Source organism: Balaenoptera ricei, chromosome 1 (assembly GCF_028023285.1).
Source record: "Balaenoptera ricei isolate mBalRic1 chromosome 1, mBalRic1.hap2, whole genome shotgun sequence".
In the NCBI taxonomy this organism is placed as follows: domain Eukaryota; kingdom Metazoa; phylum Chordata; class Mammalia; order Artiodactyla; family Balaenopteridae; genus Balaenoptera; species Balaenoptera ricei.
The window spans coordinates 107,650,940-107,665,080 of record NC_082639.1 but is presented as its reverse complement, the minus strand read 5'-3'; the positions used below and the strand labels follow the sequence as shown (position 1 = coordinate 107,665,080).

The 14,141-nt window shown below is 38.6% G+C and overlaps 1 protein-coding gene across 2 annotated transcripts in view; it reads left to right on the top strand.

Annotated features, from left to right (window-relative positions):
* The window catches only part of RNF115 (ring finger protein 115), a 59,345-nt gene that overhangs the window by 14,863 nt on the left and 30,341 nt on the right, over positions 1 to 14,141 (top strand). Inside the window, exons 2-4 of one of the 2 annotated variants that reach the window (XM_059929478.1) lie at positions 3,927 to 3,985; positions 4,845 to 4,896; positions 7,691 to 7,733. In XM_059929478.1, coding sequence (XP_059785461.1) covers positions 3,976 to 3,985; positions 4,845 to 4,896; positions 7,691 to 7,733 — 105 coding nt within the window. In that variant the 5' untranslated portion in view covers positions 3,927 to 3,975. The remainder of the gene's footprint in view (positions 1 to 3,926; positions 3,986 to 4,844; positions 4,897 to 7,690; positions 7,734 to 14,141) is intronic. The other variant, XM_059929470.1, reaches the window with a different exon arrangement.

Here is a 14,141-nt window from a genome sequence, read left to right as displayed (position 1 = left end):
TGTCTCCAGATTAGTTTGAAGCAGTTGCTGGAAATCAGGGGGAAATTAGTGTGATTTCAGAAGAAAATGGCGGTAGTAAATAGAGTGCTATCAGGCCTTTAAAAAGAAAATCTAGAAACTGGAGCTATAGTATCTTCAGAATGTTATTTTTGGGTTTTTAGGCTTCCAAGAGAATGGTTTTCTCAGACCAGACCTTTGTTCTGAGATCAGACTACTGAAGTATGTAGGAGACCAAGTATGCATTTTTTACTTTGATAATTAGAGAATGACGGGCTTGTGAATTCTGAAAAGTTCTCCGTATTTCCTGTAATGTTGATTTTAGGAGGAATAGTTCATGGCTAAGAGGTTGGTTTGTTCTATAATAAGCTACTTTTATCAAGAATAATTCACAGAGCATTTGGAAGGAATTTTGGTTCTCTTCCCTGTAATCAAAATAGAATTACCTGGAAAGGTTTGATTGTGCTAGTAAATGGAAGGAGTACCTAGTGGCAGGAAGAAGCCACTAGGTACTCCTGTAATTATAGTACTTCTGTAATTTGGTTTATACCTCTGAAGTGTCCTGTTCTGTGAAGGAGCTAACTATGATGGCTGACAGCCTGGTTCCTAGAACCATGACTGGGATCATGAAGAGAGGACTTGTACATTTCTCTACTCTAAATCAGGTGATTCTTGCTTCAAGTCTTTTTTGTCTTCCCAATTGTAATATCTGCCTTTTGAAATTATTTTCTCTCTACCACAACTCTAAACATTATTGGAAGTTTAGAATCAATGTAGACCACCCTTTAAGTCTAAAGACCTTCATACCTACTCCACTTTAGCCACCTACTCCCATAGCTGTATCTTGGACTTTGTGATCATCCAGAGCATTGCTACTTCTGAAATCTTAGGCTTCACTCTCCCATGAGCAGGCCACAACTTCTTAAGCTTCCAGCTCTTTTCTTTACTTCCACTCTAACCATTCTCTAATTGTATTAGATTCTGGTACTTTGACTCCTAGTTGTGAGGTGTGTGGCAAGTAATTTCATGTTTGTTTATTCAATAAATATTTATGGAACACCTTTCTGTCCTAGGGATATAATGGTAAACAAAACTGATCTGGACCCTGCCTTTACAAAACTTAAAGCTTATTGAATGGTGACAGACATTAAAAAAGCATTAAACAAATATATAATTACAAATTGTGATAAGTGCTATAAAGGAATGAACAGGGTGCTGTAGGAGAAAATAATAAGAGGAAACCACTTTAGATTGGATGATGAAAGAGGGACTTTCTGACATGACCTTAAAATGGAGACCTAAAGGACTAGAAGTCCCTTGCCATGCAAAAAGTTAGGGGAAGAGTGTTTCAGTCGTAGGAGCAGAATGTATGAAAGCTTGAGGTAGGAATTAGCTTGATGAGTTAGAGGAACTGAAAGAAGGTCCTTGTAGCTGGAATTCACTGAGGGAGGGTAGCCTGAAATGAGGTTGGCAAGTTAAACAGAGACCAGCTGAATTAGGGCCTTGTAAGGCATGTTTAAGAGTTTGATTTTTTTTTTAATGTTATTTATTTATTTATTTATTTTTGTCTGTGTTGGGTCTTCGTTTCTGTGCCAGGGCTTTCCCTACTTGAGGCAAGCGGTTCACTCTTCATCGCGGTGCGCAGGCCTCTCACTATCGCGGCCTCTCTTGTTGCGGAGCACAGGCTCCAGACGCGCAGGCTCAGCAGTTGTGGCTCACGGGCCTAGTTGCTCCGCGGCATGTGGGATCTTCCCAGACCGGAGCTTGAACCCGTGTCCCCTGCATTGGCAGGCAGACTCTCAACCACTGCGCCACCAGGGAAGCCCCTAAGAGTTTGATTTTATTTGAAGTGTTTTTGGAAATAGTTGAAAGGTTTTAAGATGGGAAATGATATATGGTCCATTTTATGTTTTAAAAAGATCATTCTGACTTCTTCATGCAGAACAGACGGGAAAAGGCTAGAAGAGAAGCAGGACAACACTTAAGAGGGAAGTTATTCATTGTCTAGAGCCAGTGTTGGCTTGGGTTAAGATAGTAAGGCAGTGGGGCAAGGAGTAGGTTTGAGAAATGTGTTCATGGTAGGAGTGCCAGGATTTGATGGTTGGATGTGGAAGACAACAGAGAGGGAGGTGTTAGGAATGACTCCCAGTTTTCTGGTATGAACAAACTGATAATGCCGCCTCTTGAGAGTGTGTGTGTGTGTGTGTGTGTGTGTGTAAGAGAGAGAAAGAGCATGAGAGAAAATACCTATGAGGATAAATGAATCTGGAGTTCAGAAGAGTGGCCTGGGTTAGAGATAGACATTTGGGAGTTGTTCCACATATGGGATATTTATTTATTTATTTTTATTTTTAATTTTTTTCATACAGGGGATTTTAAAGCAATGGGAATGAGTGAGAGAGGAAAAGAAAAGAAAGAGGAGGGCCTGGCACTGGGATGGTGACAAATCACATTTTGTAATTGATATTTTTTTCTTTTTAACTTTAGAATAGATTTAAGTTTAGCCTTCTAAAGTCAATCTCACTTCCTTTCAGATAAACTTTCTTAGTGGGAGAGAAAGGAATGTAGTTACTGCTACCTGGGAGGGTGGGGGATGAAGGAATAGAGGGAGGGGCTCAGGGATTCATATGGTCTCCAGATTATTTCATATCTGGAGTAGTTCATAGTATGCCCATTATGAGTGTTTCTCGTCTTTCATGTGTGTAGAGGAGAGAAAAGGCTGAGAGATTTCTAATCCATAGGGTAAAGTTCATGGTAATCTGAAGTTTTCCACAGTCCGGTTCCAGCCTGCCTATTCATACGCATCATACCATTCCCCTCCAACCTCCATGCATGCTGTATTCTGTTGTTACAGTTTTTAACCCATAATTTTCGTTTTTATTGCGCAGACTACTATTTTAAGTTTCTGTTTCAGATAAAGCCTTCCCTGATTCCCTCAGGCAAACTTTGGTATTTGTTTATATTCCCAGTGTGCACTGATTAAAGAAAGTCTTTTATTAAATTTTACTGTTTCTTGCATTGACTGTCTCCTCACCAAACTAATCTCCTTGACAGAAGGGATTGGTCTTTTTTCTTTATATCTCTTTTAAGAAAGCATTTGAATATTTGAGTTACCATTCTGACTGTCTTTGTTTGAGTAGGCAAATACAGCTTACATTTCCTTCTGATAAGACAAACTTGCAGGTTTAGAAAATACAGAGAGCAAGAAAATAGTTGAAAATGTCTTTCCCAGATCTGTTTTAATAGGTAGTTAAAGTATACTCTTTTAAAACTATGGTAAGGCAGTCTAAATTATATTCTTTCTTATCAGCCCCGAAGCTTGATATTTAAAAGAAATATTTACTTATTTAAAAGAAAGATTCATGGTAATTAAGGAAATAGAAGCTGATCTAATGGGATTGTTCTGGTTATTTAAATTATCATTTTTATAGACTACCTGAGCATATTAAGTTTTATTTGGAACCACTGATAATCAAAAAACAGATCAGAAATATTGTAAAACTTCCCTGTAAATTCCTAGTCTACAAATTGATTTATTCTGTGATTCAGTTTATGTCTCCTGTATGTACATAGTAAAAAAAAAATAGCAATTTCTGTACCCATGAATATTATAATCTTCTACTGCTCTGATATATGTAGTGGAACTTTTTCAGTAGATTTGAATAGAAAATTAGATAATGAATTCATTCCAGTTTAAAAAAAATAAAAAACTTTGACATTCTTTTAGTTCTCGGTGGGAACCGCTTGTGAAGCCATTCTGTAGACATCTCATGGAATTCTTTATTTGCCAGAGAATAACAGAAATAACTGTCCTGGGAGTCAGCAAGTACATACAACATTTCACAGCATCAGCTTGTGTACTGCATATTATTCTGAAACTATATACTTAGCTTTCTGATGAACGACTTTTGTCTTCCTTTCTTTTATAGGAATATATTTGTCCCAGATGTGAATCAGGCTTTATTGAAGAAATGACAGATGATTCCAGGTATTGTACAAGCTCATGAATAAATCAGGCATTCTGTTATCAAAATTATTTTTCTCAGCATCAACTGAATGAATAGAAGGGAATTTGTTTTATAACATACTCTGTTGAGAGAGAGAGAAGAAAAGTGGCAGAGCGAAAGGGAAGAAAAATGGGAAAATTTGGAAAATGATGTGATAGTGGGTGTGATGAGATCTACTGTGGCATTCCTTGGAAACCTCTGTATCCATATCATAGTAAATCTGGTAAGTTTTCATATATTTTCTGAGAGTTTGGGGTTCTCTTGGATTATTGGTTGGTTTTTAGTGACCACTCTGTGGCCTGAAGGTAAATTGCTGTTATACTTCTTTGGTGGGCTGGTGAGCGACTTCTGGCAAAGATATCTAGTAAGATAAACAGGCTGTTCTAGCCAGGGAAACTGAGTTGTTACTCTTGCGGAAGCTTTGGGTCCCTTGTCCTTATTAGGATTATTGCGGTCAAACTTATGCCATCTTGCCACTGTAATATCAGTGTGTTGGTAATGCTTGAAATTGGCTCTTGTTGCTTTTACTAATGGTATAAAACCTATAAAAAGGGGACATTATTTCTGAAAGTGACAGTGTTAGGTATTCCTTCTTGGTTAATATGATTAAAACTATGAAAGCTTAACAAAAAGTAGAATAGTGTTGATAGGAGGGCCTTTTTGGGGTAAATGTAATAACACATTTGTTCCTTTGTGGCTATGTGTTTAAACATTGGTTGGACAATTGAAGAAATACTGACTGGGGAAAAAGAATCTGTAATCTGAAACTTCTTTTAATCTTGGGATGACTTTGGGGATTTTAATGGCAGTAAATAATTCCTTTACTGTTGCTGTTGGCAGAATATAAAGTTGAAGGTCCCTTCCACAACCAGGAAAAACTACACATTTTACAGTATGTACAATTAGTTTAACTTTATTAATGATTAGTAATTATATATGTATAAATCAACTGGAGCTTCTAAGGCAACATATATATGGCATGGGATCTAGTTTGGTACAACACTTAAGTGTTGATATAATAATCTTGGTTTTAAATAACACAATACCAATTCTAAATCTATAAGATTAGCTTGGTAGCAAAATTAGCAATTTTGTGTGGATGGCATGCTAACTTGGGATAGCTTTTTATTTGTGCTGTTATAATTGCATCTAATACTTATTTCAAGCAGGTATGCTCTGCATGCGTTGAATAAAGAGCATACTAGTTGTTGGGGGGCGATTTTTTCAGTTTTTAAATACTAATCCTGGTTTCTTTAGCCCTGTATACAAAGTATGGTTATAAATGAGGTCTGTGAGTAACTGCAGGATGAATCTTTTCTAGTGGGGAACTATGAATTCTATGGGTCCTGCTCTCACTTGACTTAATTCTTTTCTTTGTGCCTTTGTAAGTCAAAGGTTGTCCTGTACAGGTGTTATTGGTAGCAGATACTCAAATGCAAAGATTATGTCCTTTGAAAGATCAGTGTTTTAAATAGTTGAAGAAATCTTTGTCTTAGAATCAGTGTCTTAGAGGTAACATGGTATTCCCTTCTATAAAGTTCATAAACATTTGCTTATTTGAATACTTAGCAATTACAGTAGTAAGTAGTGGATGGTAAAAATTAATGAGAGCAAGTTCTTATGTAAATATTGGATAATGGGTTCCATTTGCTGTTAGACATTCATCTAGAGGGACATCTTGTAAGTTTTCTTAAGCTTTGTAACATTTCTCAGAACGATGTGGTTGTTATTATCCCTTCTCTGTGATTAGCCTTATCATTCTTAAAATACAAAGGAATTATAAGGAAAGGGAATGCTGACTGAGGGAGTTTCAGGGGGAGAAGAACCCCAAAAGATAGGGTTGATAGCTTTAATTACCAAAGATGTTTGAATTCTTGAAACTATATGGTAAAGTCAGGAAAGAGCCCTGGAAGCCTATCCAGTCTTGAGTAATAAAATGGATACATAGTGGTAGTTCAATTATTTATCTATTTAGCATAGATGTACTGGTACTTTTGGGCTTGTTCTACATTTGAAGTGTTTTTTACAAACAATGTTTTAACTTCTGAAGCAAATATAGTTGTTCAATGGTTTCTAATTAGAGAATAAGGCCTGAGAATGATGATGTAGAGAATGGCATTAGCCTCGTTTTTTCACTTTTGGTTCCAGACTAACTGAAGTGTGTTTGTTTCCTCAGTGAGCTGAATGCAATGCCTGGATTGGTATTGTAATTCTGAAAATGAAAGCTATTTGTAATAGTTTGTGGGCTTTATTTCATTGGGGTGAGTGTGTGCATGCTTGTGTGCTAGTGTGTGTACTTTGGTGCACTTGTGTGTGTCTCTTGAAGTAAAAGTGATATCCAGCAGTTCTTGTGATACTTTCCATCCTGTTTCCGCCAAAGTGTGTTAGCCAGTTTCCTCTCTTCTTTGCAGATTTCATGGGGACAGTGGGATCAAATATTTTTCCCCAGTCTTTGGGAATAGGTTTATACATGTGATATTAATTCAACAACTTTTACTTTCCAGTTATCAATACAGGATATGGTAAAGCAAGGTTTTCAAAAGTGGTGAGTGCTCTGTATAATGGCTGACATAATAAACACATATATTTGTGGTATTAATAAAATACAGTCTTTACCCTCTGAATTTATGTTTATGAAAGGAGGGGAACGAGTAGAAATGGATGAGGCAAATTCTAGATATTTATAATACAAGATCGAATTTAGAATCAAAGTCAGAGTGCAGAGGGGTTTGGAGGAGTCTTGTTTGGTTGGTGAGTTTAGAAAAGACTTAATGGAGGATGGGCCCTGAAGGGTGGGTAGGATAATCATAGAATAAGATAAGCTATCAGAAGAAGAAAAAATATTTATTGAGCCCTTTTGTAAGGTGCTACATATAGTACCAGACCTCTTGCATTACTACATTTAGTCATTCCCAATAGTTTCAAATGTTGCGTTCATCTGGTGGTTAAATGGTTTTTTAAATGAAATATTATTTTGAGAATCTTGTTTTATTTCTTAGCTTCTGAGAATAGATGTTTTTCTTCCTTTGCTCAGATTTGAGTTGCATTGCTGGCTGTGGATCCTTCTTCCTTCTCTGTGATAGTCCCTCTCCCCAATTTTTAAAAAAAATTTATTTATTTTATTTATTGATTTTTGGCTGTGTTGGGTCTTTGTTGCTGTGTGCGGCCTTTCTCTAGTTGCGGCGAGCGGCGGCTACTCTTCGTTGCGGTGTGCGGGCTTCTCATTGCAGTGTCTTCTCTTGTTGCGGAGCATAGGCTGTAGGCGCGCAGGCTTCAGTAGTTGTGGCACGTGGGCTTCAGTAGTTGTGGTTCGCGGGCTCTAGAGCGCAGGCTCAGTAGTTGTGGTGCACGGGCTTAGTTGCTCTGCGGCATGTGGGATCTTCCTGGACCAGGGCTTGAACCTGTGTCCCCTGCATTGGCAGGCAGATTCTTAACCACTGCACCACCAGGGAAGCCCTCTCCCCAGTTTCTCATTTGGCTTATCCTTGATTCTGTAGTTTGTTATAATATTTTTCATAGATTAATCCACGTGCCAGTTCTTCATAATTTCCTTTGAGGGTGTCATGTTGGGATGAGTTATTTTTCCTTATTGGGATTTGCTCTCATTGTACCATTCTGTATTTAGCTTCCAGGAGGGAAGCTTGTTCCTGGGAATAGAATCACTACTCATTGCCTTTTCTCTTCAGTTTTTTAGGTGGTGGCAGCAGCACATCAACACATTTTGCAGAGGTAAGTTTTCCTTTGGCTGTATGGATTCTTTAGATAGTGGGTGGGTGTTAAAACCATGACAGATTTTCACTTCCCAGTGCAGCAAAACATCAGAATGTATAAGAAAAATATGGGCAAGAGTAGTCTTAGAAAGATTTGTGTTCAGTAGTTGGGGCTTTGGCATGTTACTTTTAGTAAACCTTTGATTAGGAGAGAGCTGTGCTGTATTTGAAACCTGGTGGTGTTTTCAGTTCTGTTTTCTGCTTCTATATTGTGTATATGGTGTGAGAATAAAAAGCTTGTGTTGTTTTTTAAATAACAGTGTTGCAGACTCTTAGTGGTCTGACAGTCAAGTAAAGAACAGGGCAGGATGAGTTGTAAATGAAGTCACAATGAGGCACAGTCTATGATTTTACACAGAGGTACTGGTTTCTAGAGATTACCTTTAATGAATGTGGTAGTTTGTAATTGGAATTTCAGGGCCAGATTAAGGATAAGATATTTGCTTGCCTTCCAGGTCTCAAGATGGGACCTACAATTAATTTCCAGTTCTTTATATAATGTGGCATCCATATTTTTTGGGGAAAATAATCTTAACTAGGATTTGAAAATAAGACATTAATCTGTATCCTTGAATACCATTTTAAATTAAACGCAGTAATTTTCTTTTTCATTTAATCCATTGACTTAAAATCTGGTTTTTTTGGGCCATTTTAACCATTTTTAAGTGTACAATTTAAGTGTACAATTTTAAGTGGCATTAAGTACTCTTTGTTTATAAGCATTTAGAGACTGTTATCTCACAAGGGACAGACCAGCTCTGCCTACAAAAAACACTGGTTTGCTTTTGATCCTGTTGCCGCACAGCTTGGTTAGCTCTAGAAAGCTAACAGATGCTAAAAGAAAAAAAAAACACTTAAATCCCATAATCAGAATTTCTTTCTGTTTCAGGTTCACATTAGCCTTTTTTTGGAGATAGTTCAAGTACCTGAAGAACTAGCAAAACTTTTTGGTAGTTATTTGTGTGTAAATTAAAACTGTATTTGCAGTGTATTTGAAAACTGGTATTCAATAAGAAGCCTATAAAACCCTAAGCTTCTCTTCTTTATCCTCTGAAAATTATCTTAAGACATGTAGTTCCCAGGTTTTAAAAAAAATTTTTTTGGACTCGCTGCTCAGCTTCCCAAATCTTAGTTCTTTGACCAGGGATTGAACCTGGGCCCTGGCAGTGAAAGTGCCAAGTCCTAACCACTGGACCGCCAGGGAATTCCCAGCTCCCCAGATTTTTCTGTTGTTAGATTTATAGTCAAGAAACTTAATGAAATGTTTGGGTAACAGTCCTGTTTTATTAAGGTATTTTCTTTTACTTATGGTCTGTGGTACTTCTTAATATCCAGTATTCAGCTTTTTGCTTAACTCTGAACTGCCTTGGTACATGGGTTGATTAGTGTGATTCAAGACAGATTATGTCTTTGAACTCCCACTTTCTCATTTTGGTGGATGGAAAAATATTACTTAAAATTGATTCTGCTAGCCAGGCCTGGAAGCCTTTCTGGTTTTAGTAATTTTTTTCCTTGTGTGTGCTATTCCTGATTACACAGATTTTCACTTACTGGTTATGCATATGCAGAAGAGACTTCATCTGATTTTCCTTAAGTGTTAGTTCTCTTTTAGGAGATGGAAATACATTGGTCTGTCAGTTTTATAGATATGACTCACCAGGAGGAGATGCATTCAGAAGAAAAATAAATATATATAGTCAGTTTCCTAACTTTAGTAATGCTAAATCTGACACTGACTGCATAAGTTATCCTTCAGGTGTTGAAGTAATTTTGCTTAGTCATAGCCTGTGACTTCATGTTCTTAAGGGTTTGTAGCAACGGCATGATTATGCCCAGTTTTCCCTTGTCATCATGCCTGAATATTTCAGTTTTCTCCTTTTTAAACGATATTTTGCACGTAAAAAATAGAAAAAAAAAGTCTTATCTTTTAATACTGTAGAAGTTGGCAGGGATTTAAAAAAAATCATCTAAGAAGTATATGTTTAGTGCACTTCCAGCACTCTGCTAGAAGTAGGGGCAAGAAGCAAATGTTAACGGTTGCCTTGCCAGCAAGGAACTTATAATTCAGTTGGGTAACAAGTGCAAACATATGAAACAGATATGAAAACAAGTGTGTACAGAGAGTATAATAAACTCATTATGGGGATGTAACAAGTACAGTAGAAGCGAGAGATTAGGTGGGCTGCAGTCTTTGGGAAGACTAAAATCTTTAGGAAAGGGGTCAAATGACATAGTGATATGCACGGATCCAGACTGCCTGAGTTTAAACCCTGGGTCTACTACTTACTGACTAGGTAACCTGGGCAAAATTACTTAGAATTTCTCTGTGCCTCTGTGTTCTCCTTTGTAAGTTGGGGAAAATAATAATACCTACCTCAGAGGGTTGTCATGAGGATTAGGTGAGTTGATACATGCCAGGTGTGTGGGCCAGTGTGCCTGCCATATAGTGAGCGCTTAATAAATTTTAGCCATTATTAAGACTTCATGGAGAAGGTAAAACTCCTTCATGGAGAAGGTAGAACAAGGCTTCAAGTACTAAAGCCTTAAAGGGTAGGTGGAATTTAGATAAGCAAAGAGGTGAGAAACGCTATCTCAAGATAGTATTCATAGGCCATAAGGTCTTATACCAATGTCCCTGGAGGAAAAACTTAGAAAGAAAATTATGTGTGGAGAGGGCTTCCCTGGTGGCACAGTGGTTAAGAATCCGCCTGCCAATGCAGGGGACACAGGTTCGAGCCCTGGTCCAGGAAGATCCCACATGCCGTAGAGCAGCTAAGCCCGTGCGCCACAACTACTGAGCCTGCGCTCTGGAGCCCGTGGGCCACAACTACTGAGTCCGTGTGCCACAACTACTGAAGCCCGCGCACCTAGAGCCCGTGCTCTGCAACAAGAGAAACCACCACAATAAGAAGCCCGCACACCGCAACGAAGAGTAGCCCCCACTTGCCGCAACTAGAGAAAGCCCATGCGCAGCAATGAAGACCCAGTGCAGCCAAAAATAAATAAATAAAAAGAAAATTATGTGTGGAAACGAAAGCTATTTTTCTTTTCTATATTTCAGTTGGTAATTTCAGCAAAGGCTTATGCTCAATTTTGCTCTGTTTTTCTTCAGCCAGAGTTGCTTATACAATGAAGAGGTTATTTTCTTAATTAGCGTTTACTAATAGCTGAATTCTTAAAATACTAGATGTATCAGAAGAGGCTTAGTCCAAGCAAAATTTCTTTTTTTTTTTTTTAAATAAGAATTTTTTTGTCTTTTAATTAATTAATTAATTAATTTTAATTTTTATTTTTTTGGCTGTGTTGGGTCTTTGTTTCTGTGCAAGGGCTTTCTCTAGCTGCGGCGAGCGGGGGCCACTCTTCATCACGGTGCGTGGGCCTCTCAGTGTCGCGGCCTCTCGTGTTGCGGAGCACAAGCTCCAGACGCGCAGGCTCAGTAGTTGTGGCTCACGGGCCCAGTTGCTCCGCGGCATGTGGGATCTTCCCAGACCAGGGCTCGAACCCATGTCCCCTGCAGTGGCAGGCAGACCCTCAACCACTGCGCCACCAGGGAAGCCCCAAAATTTCTTATATAATTGGTATTGATTTTTTTTTTCTGAATTGGGTCTGGTGGGGGAGATAGGGAGGGTGGATGAGGATGGAGGAGGGTTGCCAGTTAAATGGGAACTATGAGTAATGTGTGAGGGTCAGTGGAGAGGGAATCTAGAAATGTTGCTAGCAGTTTGTAGAGAGAGAGGACATAGCTATACTGAGGTTCCTGTTGATAACCTGGGGAATGGAGCCCATGGCTATCTGAGGGGTTTCATTGACTACTTGAAAGCTTCTGACCATGACCTTGTGCCAGTGAGACATCTGATCGGAAGGTCTCAACTTACCTCAGTTTTATCACTTCAGTGCAAGAGCGGCTGTGGCTGCTGCCTCAGATTATCAGAAAATAAGATAGATGGCTTTCTAGAAAAAGAACTCCCAGGTGTGCAAGAAGGCAGGGTACTCTGAGCAGTCTGATTTATATTTATTTAAATAAAGTTTGTTTTGCTACATATGCAACATTACAATGGGCAATAAAAAAGGTATTAAAAAGCATCTGGAGTCCCACTATTCTAAGAGCCCCCTTTCTCCATACATTTCCTTTCAGGTTTTGTCCTGAGGCATAGATACTGAAAGATATTGTAACAACATTAAGAAGATTTTTTTTTAAATGAAAAATCTTCCATATTCTCATTACCTTATTTTTGCTTTGTTTATTTATTTTTAATACTTTCCATTTCTCACATTCGTGCTTCATAACTGTTTTCAGATATAATCATAGAATATACTGTATTGTATTTCTGATTTTTAAAATTTACTTAGGATTATGTCATAAATCTTTTTTATCTCTTCATCGTTATAAGAATTATATATTTTATGACTTCATATTATTTCATGCCTGTGCTGTATTAAACTGTTATCCTGTGTTAAAACCTGTCTGGTTATATGTGATGGTTGATAATTGACCATACCTCTTCTCTCCATCTGAGCGTCTAGAACATACTGCGAAATAAAACATAGACGCCAGGCAGATGGAAATAAAGATTTAGTTTTTATTCAGCCAAATTGGAGAGCACAGTTGATCTGCGGCCAAATGGACATCCTAAGTCTGCACAGGATGACCCACTTGAGAATTAGACGCTGCTGAGCAGGCACAAATACTCAGAACCACTTCTTTTGCATTTGTGCAGCCTCCTTATAAATGAACTCCATCCATTGGAGAAATGCGAATTAGCAAATGTTAGACTTTTGCCACTCACCAATCAGATGCATCACTCCTCTGGTAGGGAAGAGTAACGAGGAATGAATGAAGAGGTCAGAGGTGAACATGAAAACTCTGATTCCTCCCTCCTCCCCTTTGGGTTTAGTAATTTAAGTCTATAGTTAGCAGGGGTCTGGGACTAGTACCTCTGGTAGTTAGGGGAGGAGATCAGTAGTCTTTGAGGGCAGTTTTACTTCCGCCTTCATGAAGGCTCTCTCCAGTACCAGCTCATGCTCTTTTGTGTGTGCTGGGACCTGTGGAGAAAGCTCTGAAATAATCAAGAACAACATAAAGTTAAATTAAATTGAACTACAATAAATAAAAGTGTTGATATTCTACTGTTTTTGACCTACAAAGATGGTAATTTTAAATGATTAAACCTAGTGAAAAGAAGTTAAAGATTTCAAACCTTTAACTTTCCTTTACCAAGTAAATCATCCTTTACCTGTTTGCTATTCTTCCCAGTCTCAGCCAGAGGGCTTGTACTCAAATGCCAGGTAGAGTTTGGGTTCTTTGAGCAGCTGCAGCCTGGATGGGATCTTAAAGGTTGAATTAACTCAACCAAATCTTTCATCTGTCTCACTTTTTAGTATGAAGAGTTAAAATAGCTCATTTCACAGTGCTGCCTACTTCCCATCCAGTCCATTTGGAAATACCAAGTAAAACTCCTGAGCTCTTCAACAGTTGTTCAAAGAATAACTATGTTCATGTCATTCATGACTAAGTTCACACCAGTAATACTGTTGCCAAGAAAAGACCATAACATAAACTCAATGGTAGCTGAAGGAAGAAGAGTGAAACAGAAAACAGTCTTGGTGTTAGCCTTGCCAGTTTTTTGTTCAGTGACTGCCAGTTGACCAGAGTCCATAGCCTCTAAATTTAAACTCATTTGGGAAAAGGTGCCTTTCAAGAGATTGTTTATGGCAGAGTGTTTACATTTTGGGGGGTGGGTGGGCATTGGACATCGTGTTTTTTTCTTTGTGAATGACATTTGGATACTCTGTATTTTTATAAAATTTAGGAATTTGCCATAGTCACCCATAGTCTTTTTTAAAAAAATTTATTTATTTTATTTATTTTTGGCTACGTTGGGTCTTCGTTGCTGTGCGTGGGCTTTCTCTAGTTGCTGCGAGCAGAGCTACTCTTGGTGGCACTGCACAGGCTTCTCATTGTGGTGGCTTCTCTTGTTGTGGAGCACGGGCTCTAGGTGTGTGCGGGCTTCAGTAGTTGTGGCACGTGGGCTCAGTAGTTGTGGGTCGCGGGCTCTAGTGCGTAGGCTCAGTAGTTGTGGTGCATGGGCTTAGTTGCTTTGCGGCCTGAGGGATCTTCCCGGACCAGGTCTTGAACCCCGGTCCCCTGCATTGGCAGGCGGATTCTCAACCACCATGCCACCAGGGAAGCCCCTCACCCATAGTCTTGAGATTTGTTTTGAGAGTCCTTTCTTTCCCAGCCAGCATATTATAAACCTCTTAATTTCCATTTATTTTTGAGCCTTATATTCCAGGCATCCCTGAGCTGATTTGAGGATGAGCACTGTTTTTATTTTTCTTTCAATATCCACTGCTCCTGGTAGTCATT